At 61.1% G+C, this 15,458-nt stretch overlaps 1 protein-coding gene across 3 annotated transcripts in view; it reads right to left on the reverse strand.

Moving 5' to 3' along the window:
* Positions 1–1,821: 1,821 nt before the first annotated feature.
* Positions 1,822–15,458, reverse strand: part of AGPAT3 (1-acylglycerol-3-phosphate O-acyltransferase 3) — a 46,558-nt gene continuing 32,921 nt past the window's right edge. For all 3 annotated transcript variants that reach the window (XM_058661567.1, XM_058661568.1, XM_058661569.1), the window contains exons 2-9: positions 10,635–10,861; positions 7,149–7,318; positions 6,472–6,633; positions 5,459–5,612; positions 5,208–5,310; positions 4,377–4,452; positions 2,653–2,851; positions 1,822–2,061 (exon numbers count right to left, since the gene is read on the reverse strand). In XM_058661567.1, the coding sequence (XP_058517550.1) occupies positions 1,973–2,061; positions 2,653–2,851; positions 4,377–4,452; positions 5,208–5,310; positions 5,459–5,612; positions 6,472–6,633; positions 7,149–7,318; positions 10,635–10,812 (1,131 nt within the window). In that variant the 5' untranslated portion in view covers positions 10,813–10,861 and the 3' untranslated portion in view covers positions 1,822–1,972. The remainder of the gene's footprint in view (positions 2,062–2,652; positions 2,852–4,376; positions 4,453–5,207; positions 5,311–5,458; positions 5,613–6,471; positions 6,634–7,148; positions 7,319–10,634; positions 10,862–15,458) is intronic.

The following is a 15,458-nucleotide window of genomic DNA, read 5'->3' on the forward strand; positions in this document are numbered from 1 at the left end:
GGAGCCTGGCGCCTGGGCTCAAGCTGAGACTTCACAACCCGTCAGAAGCCCATGGGTGTGGCTGGACACTCGGCGGCACAGAAGCCCTGGGCCCTCCCCGGGGACCAAGGGCAGTGGCGACAGGCCCAGCACAGCGTGAGCAGGGGCTATCCCAGGACTGCTGAGCTGGACAGACAGCAGCAGTGACCAGGGCTGGGCGATCGGGCATGGAGCAAACACACACAGCTGGGGTGCCACCCGAACACACAGCCTTCGATGTGGAAAGGAGAGGCACTCCCATCCCTTCCGGCGGACGCAGATCCCGGGTGAGTAGGCCGCTCCCCTCTGGGCAAGCAAGGAGCCGAACATTCGAGGTGTAGTTTTTATTGCTCGGTACATGGTGCTCGGACGTGCAGGCTGAGTTGGGCCGAGGCACGATGCCCCTAGTGCTGGGGCGCGGGCAGGGGTGACTGACCCCGGGCTGGGCGCTCTCTGGGGGCAGGGACGCAAGCTGCTGACCTCCATCTGCCATTTGCTAGGCCACGTGGCCGCAGGCAGAGGCCTTCCACTTAGGCTTTCTATGGGTCAGCAAACAAGCAGGTGACCTTCTGGGTCTGATACCCCCGAAACAGTCAGGGGATCAGGGGGCTGTGGGATGAGGTCTCTGCCCTTGGCCCGATCTTAGTGGAGCCCACAGGAGGCGGCATGGCGAGGAGTGTGGAGCACCTGTTATGCCCGCGGCCGCAGCCGTGAACCAGCACGCTGCCACTGCCTCCAGAGTCCTCCCAGCTCCTTGGGGCCTACGCACCATCTTCTTGGGCTGGTGTCTCATCGTCCCCAAGTGACCTGCTTCCATCCAGGCACTGGTGACACAATTCTTTCATGTGTCCCTTCTGGGCAGCCTCCCAGCAGAGTGAGGACCAGCTGTAGCCAGCGCCAGGCAGCCAGGCCAGGGGCTGAGCAGGCCCTGCTCCCAGCAGCCCCGGCCCCACCGCATTTAGCTCTGCGCTTGCTGTGGGAAGCAGCAGCTTTGGGCTGTGGCCAGCCGGATCTGTCAGACACCACTGGGAGTCGGGGAGCGTAGGGTTTCAGCTCCAGGGCCCAGAGCCATCAGCAGACTAGCCAGCCGCCCAGTGAAGACGCCGTCTCCCCGAGCTGACCAGCGCCCAGCCGCAGCCTGCAGCTACCGTCACTTGGTCACCTCGCAAACAGCACCCACCAGCACTGCAGCTCCCTGCCTCCCTGCTGCACCCTGGCACCCTGGCCTAAGCATCTGGGCCCCCACGTGCTGGGGGGACGTGGGGAGGGTGCTGGTGGCCCCAGGGGCTCGTGCACCCCAGCACCCGGCGTGCAGGGCTGCAGCCATTTCAGGCTGGGCTCGGTGGTAGTAGAGGAGGGTTCTACCCAGAGAGTTAAGGAGGGAGACAGGGCAGCCATGGAGGAGGGTGGGAGCTGCCAGATGCCTGATGAATGACCCCCAGTCCATGCCGGCCACCCCACGCTGGAAGCCGAGCAGGGCCGGGGGAAGCAAGCTGCAGGCAGAAGAGGTGGGGTGGTGAGTAGGGGTGGGGACCCAGCTGCCCCACTCCCAGGAGAACAGTCGGGAATTGAATAAGAGACAGTTTTTGGGGGGTGTGGGACCAGGGAAAGTCTCCCAAACAACTGATTAAAAAAATAACGATCAGAAACCTGACCCGAGTTTCCAAGGGAAAGCAGCCTGCGGCCAGCCCATGGGGCTACACCGGGGGCGGGGGGGGGAGTATCGTGGGGCCAGCAGGTGCCCAACCCTCCCCCAGCAGCGTATGACCAGCGCGTGTCCGGCAGGCCTTCTGGGTTCTGTACTCTTGGCTCAAGTTTTATTTGTTAATATTAGTCACCAGTTAATAAGAAAAATAGTTTCTAAGTGTCTCTCTCTCCTCGCTCTGTTGCTGTTTTTTAATTGAGTTAACTGGATACCACCGTCGAGTTATGCATGTTCAAACACAGCCATTAATCATTCTTTTTTCTTAAACTCTTGGTTGCCATAGTTGGAGCCTTTTTCTATTTCCGTCACTCCTATCAGTCTGCGGACTCCAAAGGACGCTTGGGGAAGGGAGAGAAAGAGAGCAGGGGCAGTCAGGCATTAAGGCAGCCTCCCTGCACCCCCCTAGCCCTGGCCTCAGGCCCACTGTGGTCAGCCGGCCCACAGGTGGCGATAGGTGCATGGGGGAGGAGGATGTGGGACTACTTCTGCTGCCCATGCCTAAACCCACATGGGCATGGAGGACTCAGCCAAGACAGCACAGGAGGGACACCTCACGCTGCTGGGAGGCATGCCAACCACAGCAGTCACCTGGGGACCACTCGCAGCTCCGGCCCTGGGAGCCCCGCCCCAGGAGCCCGGTCACGCCCCTGGGAGCCCCGCCCCAGGAGCCCCACCCCAAGCACCCTGGCAGGTTGCATGGCTCTGACTCCTCGTTGTGGGGGGTCATTAAAGCAGGTGATGTGCTTACAACTCCCTGACCAGATCCCACGGGTCCTACGAGGCCAGAGCAACTCAGGACTCCTGGACAGCTCCCTCCCTGGGCACCGACACCCCGAAGCCCTGGCCTTGTGGCTGCAGGCAACAACAGTGGGGGCGGTGTGTGGCTGCCCAGCCATGCCTCCCCGAGGGGCCATGAGCTTGCTCATTACCTGCTCCCACAAAGCCCAAGAAGGTCAGGATGAGGAGGGGGGATCCGCTGGCGAAGACGCCCAGCACGAAGCTGAAGAGGGGCGAGAGGAGGACGGTGGCCCAGAAGAGGAAGTTGAGGAGCGTCCAAGGCCTCCGGGCGGGTCTGAACTGCTGCCCTGGGAAGGTGCCCTTCTGTTCGTAGGTCTCCTGCAGTGCGTCCTGGGGGGCACACACAGGCACGCTGGGCTCTCCCCACACAGCCGTGCAGAACGGAGCGGCCTGGGCCCCGCAGGTGCCACGGTGGCCCTCACCTCCCCAGAGAACCACAGCTGTGGCCAGCAAGTGTCGGAACAGTGTCCCAGAGTTAAGCAGAGTGTCTAGCCCAGGGGGCCCACTGCGGGCAGCCTTCCCACACCAGTACCCTTCTTGTGGCCCAGAGGCTGTGGAGCCTGCGGGGGGACAGGGCCTCGGCACGCACCCTGCCCCCACCCACACCAGACTCCAGCCTGGTGAGGAGCCGGGAAGCCACAGAGCAGGGTTGAAGCCTCCCTCGACCCCGTGACAGTGGGTGACGGTGCCCAAGCAGGTCTGATGGTCTGATACCCAGTGCTTGGCTCCCTAGCAGCTGCAATGCCAGGCAACTCCTTCCACGTCGTGCCCATGTGTCCAGTAGGTGCAACGCCCAGCATTTGCCCAGGCAGTGGGAGTCTGCACTTGTGGCTCGTGGCTGTCATGGGCAGCAGTGGGGCAGGCTCTCAGGCCCTCAGCCAGTGCTGGGTCACCAGGTCAGGAGCCTGCATGCCCTGTCCGTTCCCAGGCGGGAAGGTAAGCACCTCGCACAGGCTGAGATGCCACATGGAGCCACAGACCACGGGCTCCCGAGGTGCGATTTTATGAGCATTTTTGCAGAAAGCTGGGGGGCACCTCCTCTCCTGCTTAGCAGCTGTGGTCTGTTCTGCTTTCTGAGAGTGACAGCATGTGAAAGTGTGCCTGTGTATGATCCCCAAGGGGGCCATACATGCAGAACACCCGAGGGGAGACCCTGGGCCCACCGTGCATGGCATGTCTCGAAGCACACCTGTTCTCCCGTCTCCTGTCTGCACCAACGGTGGGCTTCTGCCCCTCCCTGCTGAGCATGGGCTCAAGGCCGTGGAGGTGAGGCTGCCCATCGCCCTCCCTCCTGCTAACAAACTCTTAGCAGTGTCTGAGCTACTGTCTCAGTTCTGCCCACGTCACCCCCAGTGACTTGGTTCCTCGGTCCCTCAGGCCTGGCTTTTTCCCTGGCCCTGCATTCACGTGAGCTCAACTCTAACCAGACTGTAGGCAGGCCTCCAACCCGAGCGGCCAGGCAGACCTATGACCTTGTCTCCAGGCAGGCCCTGAGCCCCCGCGCAGCTCGCATTGAGCCCAGGAGGAGAGGCAGGCGCCACATGCAGACGCCCCGGCACCAGCTGACCCAGTGGCTTGGCCCAGCGTTCACCTCAGGCCTTCTTGGCTGCACTGAGAAGGCGGATGCCCCAGGAGGGTCCCCAGCGTCCACCAGGCTGCGGGGACAATTGGGGAGAGTGGAGGCACAGGAAGATGACTCCACACACTCCGGCGCCATCCGTCCCCACTACCCACGAGACGTCCACCCACGGGCAGGGTGATGGCAGCAGGGCCCTCCCCTGGCTGCCCTGCCTGCTTCATTTGTTCCTACAATGCCAAAGCTAAGGGGGGCACCCCCAGGGAGCCCCACCCTTACCTTCTCCTGGTAGAGTTTATGGAGCCATTGGGCCGCCTCCTTCTCGTCCGCTGGGATCTCTCCCAGAGGAAATCTCCTGTCCCACAGGGAGAGGAGAGAGACAGGGTGAGCGAGACAGGGGAGCCCTCAGAGCCGACACAATCCCGGGGCCCGCCAGGGCAAGAGGGCCACGTGGCACCCCACTCACCCCCTGCCTCACAGGGCAGGTGCCAAGCCCTTCCCCTCACCCAGAGCAGCCCGCGGTGGGCCCCGAACATCCAGGAGGGATGAGCCGTGGCTCCTGTCTAGACAGCGGCTGCAGCACGCCACTCAGGGAGAAGTCAGGAACCCCTGGGGTCACAGAGGCACCCCAAAAAGCAAGAGACAGCTCTGCCTGAGCCGGGCAGGGGAGCAGCACCCAGCCTGCTCCTCCCTGGAGCCTGGTTAGGTGCACCCTTCACCAGGGACAGAGTGCCCAGCAGGCAGGGTCCCCACCACAGCTCCCACAGCAGCGGGGCGCCAGCAGGCAGGGTATCCCACCACAAGTCCCACAGCAGCGGGGCGCCAGCAGGCAGGGTCCCCCACCACAGCTCCCACAGCAGCGGGGCACCAGCAGGCAGGGTCCCCCACCACAGCTCCCATAGCAGCGGGGCACCAGCAGGGCAGGGGAGCAGGGGGGAGGCGGCAGGGAGGGGGCAAAGAGAATCTGAACACAAACCCTGAAGGTGGCCCAGCTGACTCCTACAACATCGCAGGCACATCTGCTCACCTCCCACACATCTGCCCACATCACCTCCCACACATCTTCCCAGCTCACACACGGCCCCTCACCTCACGGACATGTCTGCTCACCTCACACACATGTCCGCCTCGTACTTCTTCCCATAGAGGATGCCCAGCAGGGATGGGTTCTTGTTTCCTCTGAAGTTGAGGGTGACGTCGTAGATGGCAGCGACTGTGAGGAGAGGAGGGAGCTGGGGCCCAGCTGCAGGTGTATACGTGACTTCCCAGAACTCCCTGCGGACCTGCCCGAGGCTGCCTGGCTGCCCAAGGAGGGCAAGAGCCTGCAGGCCGGCCCACCCAGCGGCTGCTCCAGCTCCCACCTGTCCCCTGGAGGCACTGCACGGCCGTGGTGAAGCCCTTGGTGCGTGGCAGCAGGTGGTACTTGAGCGGGGGCAGCCCCTTGGAGGCGGCCACCTCCATGCTGACGCGGTGCTTGGTCTCGGTGAAGCGTGTTCCCTCGCAGTACAGGAGAAACTAGGGCAGGACACAGGCACGAGGGGTCAACATGGGGCTCTGAGAGATCCGGTCCCCACGCAGCATGCCGAGGTCTCCTCAGGCAGCTGAGAGGGCGGCCATCCCAGGACCACCCTGCCAGGCCGGGGGCAAGGCCGAATGCTGCTCTACCACAGGGGTGCTCAGCTTCACTCGCACACAGCAGCTCTCCATAAAGTACTTTCCAAAAAAAAAGTGCAACATGCAGGTATCTGAGCCAGGAGGCCCCAACCCAGGGGAGGTGTCAGGGGAGCCCAGCACAGACCAGAAAGGAGGACTGGACTCAGAGCTGGGCAGAGCTCTAGGTCTGTGTGCTGGGCCTGCAGCCCACAGGGCGGCTCCAGGCAGTGGATGGGACAAAGGTGTCCCGGTGGGAGGCCTCAATTGGCCCCCCAAGCCAGCACTGACCACATGCACTGGGCACTGAGGGTCCCCCTAGGCCAGTACTGACCCACATGCACTGGGCACTCAGGGTCCCCCCAGGCCAGTACTGACCCACATGCACTGGGCACTGAGGGTCCCCATAGGCCTGCACTGACCACATGCACTGGGCACTGAGGGTCCCCCTAGGCCAGTACTGACCCACATGCACTGGGCACTCAGGGTCCCCCTAGGCCAGTACTGACCACATGCACTGGGTGCTCAGGGTCCCCCTAGGCCAGCACTGACCACATGCACTGGGCACTCAGGGTCCCCCTAGGCCAGCACTGACCCACATGCACTGGGCACTCAGGGTCCCCCCAGGCCTGCACTGACCACATGCACTGGGCACTCAGGGTCCCCCTAGGCCTGCACTGACCACATGCACTGGGCACTCAGGGTCCCCCAGCCCAGCACTCACCCACATGTACTCGGGGTAGTCGGACAGGCGCCGCAGCCCCCGGATGACAGTGTCACGGTCCTCCTCCCACTTGCGCTTGCAGAACACCACCTCCAGGAAGTACCAGGTCCAGCCGATGAGGGGCACGTACAGCAGCTCCTTTTTGGCCAGGACCTTGGAGCTCTGCAGCGCGGGCGAGGAGCAGTCAGCACGGCCAGGGAGTACAAGGCCTGCTCAGCTCCTGGCCCTGAAACTTCGCTACACACGGGCACTCTGGCTTCTGAACATGGTCTGTCACGTTAGCAACTGCCCCAGGACCCACACTGCCCCCCAGCACCCCAGGTCTGCATCCCTCACTCAGCACCCCCAGGTCTGCATCCCTCACTCTGCCCTGACCCCATCCTCACTCAGTACCCCGACCCCATCCTCACTCAGGACCCCGACCCCATCCTCACTCAGTACCCCGACCCCATCCTCACTCAGTACCCCGACCCCATCCTCACTCAGTACCCCGACCCCATCTTCACTCTGCATCTCTTCCCCTCACAGCCCTCCATAGAATTCAGATCTTTAATTTTTCACTCCAGTACCTGTGGGCCCCCTGTAGTTCACTCTAATGCCCCTGTGCCCTCATGGCTCTCCCAGCACCCCAGCACCCTGGATCCCCTCAGGGCTCACCCTAGCACCCCATGGCTTACCCCCAACACGCCAAACCGCTCGCACATTGTCCACCCACAGAGGAAGTCGATTTCAAAGTTGTGGTTGAGGATGACGACCACGTGTTCCTTGCCAAAGTGGGCCAGGGTGTCCTCATCGGTGAACAGGGTGCACTCGGTACAGGACCACCACTCGAGCAGCATGACCAGCTCTGCGGGTAGGGCAGCGCTGGCACCGGGCTTCCTGCTAGAGAGCAGGGTCCCGGCCCCAGCCCCCACCCGCAGCCCGGACTCATCCATGCCACCCCACAACACCTGCAGGAGGGTTCCAGACCACTGTGTCTGCTGCTCTGTCTGAGGCCCACATGGGTGGCTGTGTGTCCTGGGGTCACCCATTCCTCCCCAAAGGAGGTCCAGGCCTGCCCCTCAGGTCTCACAGATCCCAGCAGAGGCTGGGGGAAGAGGCATGCACAGTCAGCCAGCCCAGCACCTTCCTGAGGGCTGGCCACCTCACAAGGCCAGGCCAGGGTTCCCCTGCACGTGCTGGACCCAGCCCACCCTCATTGGAACAGCAGAGTCCTGCCGTGGGGAGCTGGCCCTCAGGGCCACACTGTCCAGGTCATGGACAGACCTCTGCTTCTACTCTGTGTCCCCAGCCATGGCAAAGGGGACTGAAGTGGCTTCCTCATGGCGTCTTATGGGGGTAGGGTACTGACACATGGGTGTCAGCGGGCAACCTAAGTGCCAGTCGCTCCTGACGACGCCCGAACCAGGATACCCCACCCCCTGAGCAGGGCTCATCTTTGTAAAGACAAAACCAAATACAGAGGAAGCCCAGTCACAGCAAGGCACTGTGTGATGACCTGCAAGGCAGAGGGACAGAGGGCATCCACTTCCACCCACTGGCTCACTCCCCAATGCCCACAGCAGCTGCAGCAGGGCTGGGGGCTGCCCCAGTCTCCTGCCTGCCTCTTGGTACTGACCAAGAACCAGGACCACTGCCACCGACTGGGGAATCAGATCACAGATACTCAGACCCCAAGAGGTGGCAGAACCAGGGCATGGTGCCGCCCCGAAACCCAGCATGGTGACTGGCCGGCTGTGCCTGGGCCTTGGTGGCTTCCTGATCTCGTACCCACTTCTGTGGCGTTTCTTGTTCTCATTGAGGAACATTCCTCAAAATCAATCTCCCAGCCCCCCACAAATGCCCAGAGCCAGTTCCCGTGGAACCCCAGGCAGTGTACACTCTCACCGTCGGCTGGGAGGGCATGCTGCCGTGCTCTGGCAGGGCACTCTGTGCTGTGGCATCACTGGTTCTGTCCTTCCGAGGAACCCGAGTCAGGACCCCAACCATTTGTCCTTCGCTCATTGCTAGTTGCAATATTTTTTGCCTTTGTAATTTCTGCTTTGTCTGCTTAGCTAACAAATTGTGTGAGCTCCCAGGCCTAGCAGCTTGCATATGACAAGTCATGCTGACAGAGCATTCCTCAAGGCAAAGACCTCTGGTGTGCCTTTTAACTAAGACTTGTTCACTCATAGTATGCCCCCACAGCTGTTGCCCCCAGCTTCCTGCCACTTGGCTTAGCCTGCCAATTTGCTTGTTTGAAATCTATTACTGCGCCAATAGAAGCCTGCCAACTTGCTGTTTTTAAAAGTTAACAGTTAGGGCCCAGCAGCGTGGCCTAGAGGCTAAAGTCCTCGCCTTGAACACCCGGGATCCCATATGGGCGCCGGTTCTAATCCCAACTGCTCCACTTCCCATCTAGCTCCCTGCTTGTGGCCTGGGAAGGCAGTCGAGGACGGCCCAATGCTTTGGGACCCTGCACCCGCGTGGGAGACCCGGAAGAGGTTCCAGGTTCCCGGCTTTGGATCGGTGTGCACCGGCCCGTTGCGGCTCACTTGGGGAGTGAATCATCGGACAGAAGATCTTCCTCTCTGTCTCTCCTCCTCTCTGTATATCTGGCTGTAATAAAATGAATAAATCTTTTTTAAAAAAAAAGTTAACAGTTAAACTGACCAATCATGACTGTGTAATTGTGTGAAATTGGCCTGAAGTGTATAAAAACCTCGGGGCTGCTCCGCCCCAGCCCCGCTGCACGGCCCTTGGCTGACAGCCCCAGCCAGCCTGAATAAACTGCCTGCATGCGTTTGCATCAACTTCCGGCTCCTGATGAGTTCTGGGGTTCTCAAAATCTGGGTGCAACACTTCTTCTCTTCCCTGTGGTGAGGTCCACATCTCTACCATGGCTCCCCCACACTGGTGTCTGACGCACCACTCCCTGTGGTTCATCAACATGAAACCTTCCAGAAGCTTCCTCTGAGATGTCCTCCTTGGTTTCTCTTGGGTCCGGCCACTCTGGATCACCTTGCCTGCCTCTGACTCCTCAGCCACACTCCATGGAGGTCCTGGCTGCTGGCCCATGGGACCTCAGCTCCGGGGTCCTATCCCAGACGCTGCTCTGGCTCACGGCTGTCGCGGCTGGCATTGTGAGCAGGGTGTCGCCCAGCCCTTGCTCCAGCTCTGCGTGTGGGTCTCAGCTTGGCTGTGTCACCTCACAGGACTGGCCACACTCCCTCCCCACGGGCAGCGTCACAGTCAGGCCAGCAGGCTCAGAGGTCCACAGACCCCAGCCCAGCCCAGGGCGAGTGCACAGAGACCCCCGTCCACTGTACTCATGGTACGATGTGCAAACTGGCAGAAGCCCCCTCTCCCAGCCTGGCTGCTGTCGCACTGACAGCTTTCCCCACAGCCATCCAGGCTTCCTATGCAGTTCCAGCTGTGCGCGTGCGCACACACAGGCACCCCACACGCAGGGCCTCCTCGAACGGCAAGACAGGACAGCGGCGCACTCTACGCTTTGCCTCACAGGCGCTGCAGGCAGCTCTCCCCGGCACACCGGCTGTCGCACCTCCCCACAGCCACCAGGACCCTTGTGTGCCAAGGACAAGCCACGGGCAGTGTCTGCCGACGGCACACAGGCTGTTGCAGTTTCACACCAACAACTTCTTCACAAGTGTCCCTTTCAGACACCTGCCTGGAGCGCAGGCTCGCCTAGCCACAAACCCTGACAGGGTCTAAGCTGCTGGTCCAGCTGGTGCCCCTAGGGCTGGGGTCTCTGCCAGGCGTGGAAGGGGAGACCTGAAAGCTGCAGGTGCATGCATTTGTATGTGTGTGTACGGCCAGTAAAGGCAGCACACACACAGGCACATGCAGACACGCATGTGTACACACTGGCACACACAGCCCTGCAGCTGGGGGACCCAATACAGGGGCCAAGTTGGGCTGGCCACGGACTAGGGTGGGCAGAGACAACAGCTGAGTTGGGCGGTACTGTGGTCTGGAGACACACAGAGCACCATCAGGCCACTCGGGGGCCCCTCCCATGGCTTCTGTGCGTTCCGCTGGCCACAGGCAGCCGGCTGAAGCGGGCAGGCGTCCCGCCCCCATGCCATGTGCTGGGAATGTGGCCCCTCAGCCTGGGTTCCCACACTCCCCTCCCGGTTCCAGAGAGCCCCCGTGACACTCACGGCTCCAGAGCGAGTAGGCAAGGCGGCAGTTCAGGCGGCGGTACAGCTGCTTGTTGAGGGGCCAGAGGGCCAGGGTGCACAGCTGGGTGAAATTGATGACCAATCCGCTCACCACGAACACGAACCCGATGAGCAGGTGCACCACGAACTGGGTCTTCAGGTAGGCGAGCAGGCCCATGGTCGCTGCTCAGGCACGGGTGCAGGGTCCCTCGCTGAGCACAGCCGTCCTGCAGACACAAGGCACAGCAGTCAGCATGGCAGGGTGGGAGGGCCCCCCGTTCCCTGGGGGGTGGGGGTGACTGGAATCTACACCGCCTGCAGTGACTGGCCTGTGGGCTGTGGGCACGTGGCACCCACAGACCCTCTCCCATGTACACACACCACACACAGGTATCACACAACCATACATGTATCACATACCACACAAACACATCACATACACCACACACACTGTGAATACACAATAACATACACGCACACTATACCTACACACGATCCCCACACCACACACCATCCCACAGTCACACACCATCCCCACACCACACACCATCCCCACAGTCACACACCATCCCACACTCACACACCATCCCACACTCACACACCATCCCACACTCACACACCATCCCACAGTCACACACCATCCCACAGTCACACACCATCCCCACACTCACACACCATCCCACACTCACACACCATCCCACACTCACACACCATCCCCACTCACACACCATCCCCACACTCACACACCATCCCCACACCACACACCATCCCCACAGTCACACACCATCCCCACACCACACACCATCCCCACAGTCACACACCATCCCCACTCACACACCATCCCCACACTCACACACCATCCCACACTCACATCATCCCACAGTCACACACCATCCCACACTCACACACCATCCCACACTCACACCATCCCCACAGTCACACACCATCCCACAGTCACACACCATCCCCACACCACACACCATCCCCACACCACACACCATCCCCACACCACACACCATCCCCACAGTCACACACCATCCCCACACCACACACCATCCCCACAGTCACACCATCCCCACACCACACACCATCCCCACTCACACACCATCCCCACACTCACACACCATCCACAGTCACACACCATCCCCACACCACACACCATCCCCAGTCACACCATCCCCACAGTCACACACCATCCCCACTCACACACCATCCCACACTCACACACCATCCCCACAGTCACACACCATCCACAGTCACACACCATCCCACAGTCACACACCATCCCCACAGTCACACACCATCCCACAGTCACACACCATCCCCACAGTCACACCATCCCCACAGTCACACACCATCCCCAGTCACACACCATCCCCACTCACACACCATCCCCACAGTCACACACCATCCACAGTCACACCATCCCCACACCACACACCATCCCCACACCACACACCATCCCCACACCACACACCATCCCCACACCACACACCATCCCCACTCACACACCATCCACAGTCACACACCATCCCCACAGTCACACACCATCCCCACTCACACACCATCCCACACTCACACACCATCCCCACTCACACACCATCCCCACAGTCACACACCATCCCCACTCACACACCATCCCCACTCACACACCATCCCCACAGTCACACCATCCCCACTCACACACCATCCCCACTCACACACCATCCCCACTCACACACCATCCCCACTCACACACCATCCCACACTCACACACCATCCCACAGTCACACACCATCCCCACACCACACACCATCCCCACACCACACACCATCCCCACAGTCACACACCATCCCCACTCACACACCATCCCACAGTCACACACCATCCCCACACCACACACCATCCCCACAGTCACACACCATCCCCACTCACACACCATCCACAGTCACACACCATCCCCACAGTCACACACCATCCACAGTCACACACCATCCCCACAGTCACACACCATCCACAGTCACACACCATCCCCACAGTCACACACCATCCACAGTCACACACCATCCCACAGTCACACACCATCCCACAGTCACACACCATCCCCACAGTCACACCATCCCCACAGTCACACACCATCCCCAGTCACACACCATCCCCACAGTCACACCATCCCCACACCACACACCATCCCCACGTCATCCACACGTCACATACCACACAGACTAGACACGACACTAACGTATCACATGCATTGCCACACAAGCAAGGTCGGGAGAGCGCGGCCACACTCTCAACATGAGCACTGACCAAGGGTTGGGAAAGCACTTGGGTGACTCTGGTCTTCAGGATCGTTGAGGAGCCCGTGACAACTTGGCTGTGGTACTAGGCTGATGCCCACCTGCCAGGGTCACTCCTGGGACCCCTCTGCATGGAGCAGGCCCAGGTGGAGGGAGTGATCCTAACCTTGACTCACGGTGGCCACATGGCGCCAGCAGCCCACCCTCTGCCAAGCCCTGCACACCTGGTCATGGGGCCCTGTGAGGTGGGGGCAGGGAACTGGCTCGGAGGCTTCTGTGGTCCTCCCCAGCGTCCCCCGCGAGCTCCACCTTGGTCACAGGGAGGCCCGTGACTCTGAGCCAGACACCCTGTGAGACAGGCCCGACAACAGAAAGTGGTGACACTCAGGCTAGGTCTTTGGAAACACCTCTGGGACATGTCCACAACCTTCACCATAACCTTTGAAAGCCCACAAAGAGAAATGAGAGTGCTTATCTCATGCCAGGATGCCATCTTGCTTTTCTCTTACAGCTCAGGCAGTAATTGCCTTCTGTAAATAGAACTGGAGACGTTCCGCTGTTGGCCACTAGGTGGGATGTGACTCTTACTGACTGGATAGTTTAAAGTGCATGACGCACACACCAGTTTCTGTGCTCCACACCGCCAGGGTTGATCGGATCATCCGCACTGTGCACGGATGTGAGCTTGGTTGGTTGAACGATCCGCGTCAGGTGCGAGTGCTCTCGCAGCTGAGTGGATGAGCATCACTTAAGAACCCCTGAACACAGCTGATCAGGCTCGCTCCCCTCTCCCTCGTCTGGTGGAATGGGACAATCCACCAGTTGGTGCCAGCCGGTGAAGACTGCTAAGAGTCTGCCTCCGGCCCACTTGAGGGGATATTTTTGGTTAACTCGCAACACCCAGCTTAAAGGTCCACAATGCCAGCCCAGGCCTAGGAGCCCTCATTGCCTGAGCCTCTACCTGGGGCTCCACGGCACAGCCTCCCCCCAAAGCCAGCATCCTCCCTCCACCCTCTGGATGCCCCCAAGTCAAATTCCTCCTCCCAGCATGCTGCAGCTCTGCAGCTCTCCGGCGAACTCTGTGGCATGGGGGGGACTGCTGCCCGCCCCTTCCCTTCCCCAGCTGGGGTCTTACTCTCCCCTCCCTGAAGGAAGCCCCAATATGGATACCTGGCTACAGCAGCCCCAGCAACCTGGGGCTGGGACACCCGGCCTCTCCAACCCCTCCCTCGACACACATGCAACAGAGTAACAGATGTCCATGTTCCAACCAGCTGCCACCTGCTGGGCGTGCCCCAACAGGGAGCTTCGGCCACACCCCTGCCACACGGCCGTCTGGAGAAGGTCCCAGTTGCTCCCTCTGGATCTCAGTGGTCATTCTGGAAGGACTCCCCTCTCTTTCCCTGCCACCAGCACTGGAGTCCAAACTCACTGGTGTCCTTACAGAGAGGAAGGGCCACACAAGAGAACCATGACACACGAGCACGGCCTCAGCTCACGTGGACATAGTCCACAGGTGTGCTACAGCCCACGGGACACCATGGCCAGGAGGACGACAAAACCCAGCAACGAGGCCACAACCCATGCAGCCATGGCCCACACAAGGACACAGCCCATAGGAAGCCACAGCCCATGGGAGACATGACCCAGGAGTGAGGCCACGACCCATGGGGCTGCGGCCCATGCAAGCACAGCCCACAGGAGGCCAACGGTCCATGGGAGGCCACAGCCCCAAATGATGTCTTAACAGGCACTCATTCACCCACATTCTCACCCATCGCCCTCCCACCTACACACCTACTCATCCTTTGCCATACCAAGTGTGCAGCCTGGAAGGCCACGTGGCTGTGGCTCACAAGTTGGGTAGCCTGCAGTCATAAAATGAAAGTCGGCAAAGACAGGGCCAGGCTGCACAGTGCCACAACACAGGTGGGATCCTTTCCAGCTTGGGACACAGCCGAGGAACATCAGTGAGACCGGGGCCTCCCAGCAGCAGGCCTGGGGCCAGGGAAGTCTGCAACCCTCCCGCACGCCCACTGCAGGCCCCCAGATGCCTCACCAGCTCCATCTGTGTCTCACTTAGGTGGGAGGGGACGGCACCCAGGGCCCTGGTCAGGTGGTGCACAGGGGCCACAGGGGTGGGCATGGCTGAGCTTGTACCCGCAGGGGAGCCTGGGCCTGTTAGTGACGTCACAAGTGAGGGCACAGGGCAGACTGCTGTGACCTTGCCCTGCATGAGAGGAGGCTGGCCGTCCACTACGTCCACGCGACGGCCAGCACCTGCTGCGTGCCGTCCACTACGTCCACGCGACGGCCAGCACCTGCTGCGTGCCGCCCACTACGCCCATGTGACGGCCAGCACCTGCTGTGTGCAGCCCACTACGTCCACGCGACGGTTAGCATCTGCTATGTGCCGTCCACTACGTCCACGCGACGGCCAGCATCTGCTGGAGAAGCCCAGGAGAGAGTGGCCAGGCTGGCCTTTCTGTTGGTCAGTCCTGCCTCTGGTGCTCCGGGGGCCAACCTCAGCCCACGAGGTGAAGTC

Source organism: Ochotona princeps, chromosome 3, assembly GCF_030435755.1.
Source record: "Ochotona princeps isolate mOchPri1 chromosome 3, mOchPri1.hap1, whole genome shotgun sequence".
Lineage (NCBI taxonomy): Eukaryota > Metazoa > Chordata > Mammalia > Lagomorpha > Ochotonidae > Ochotona > Ochotona princeps.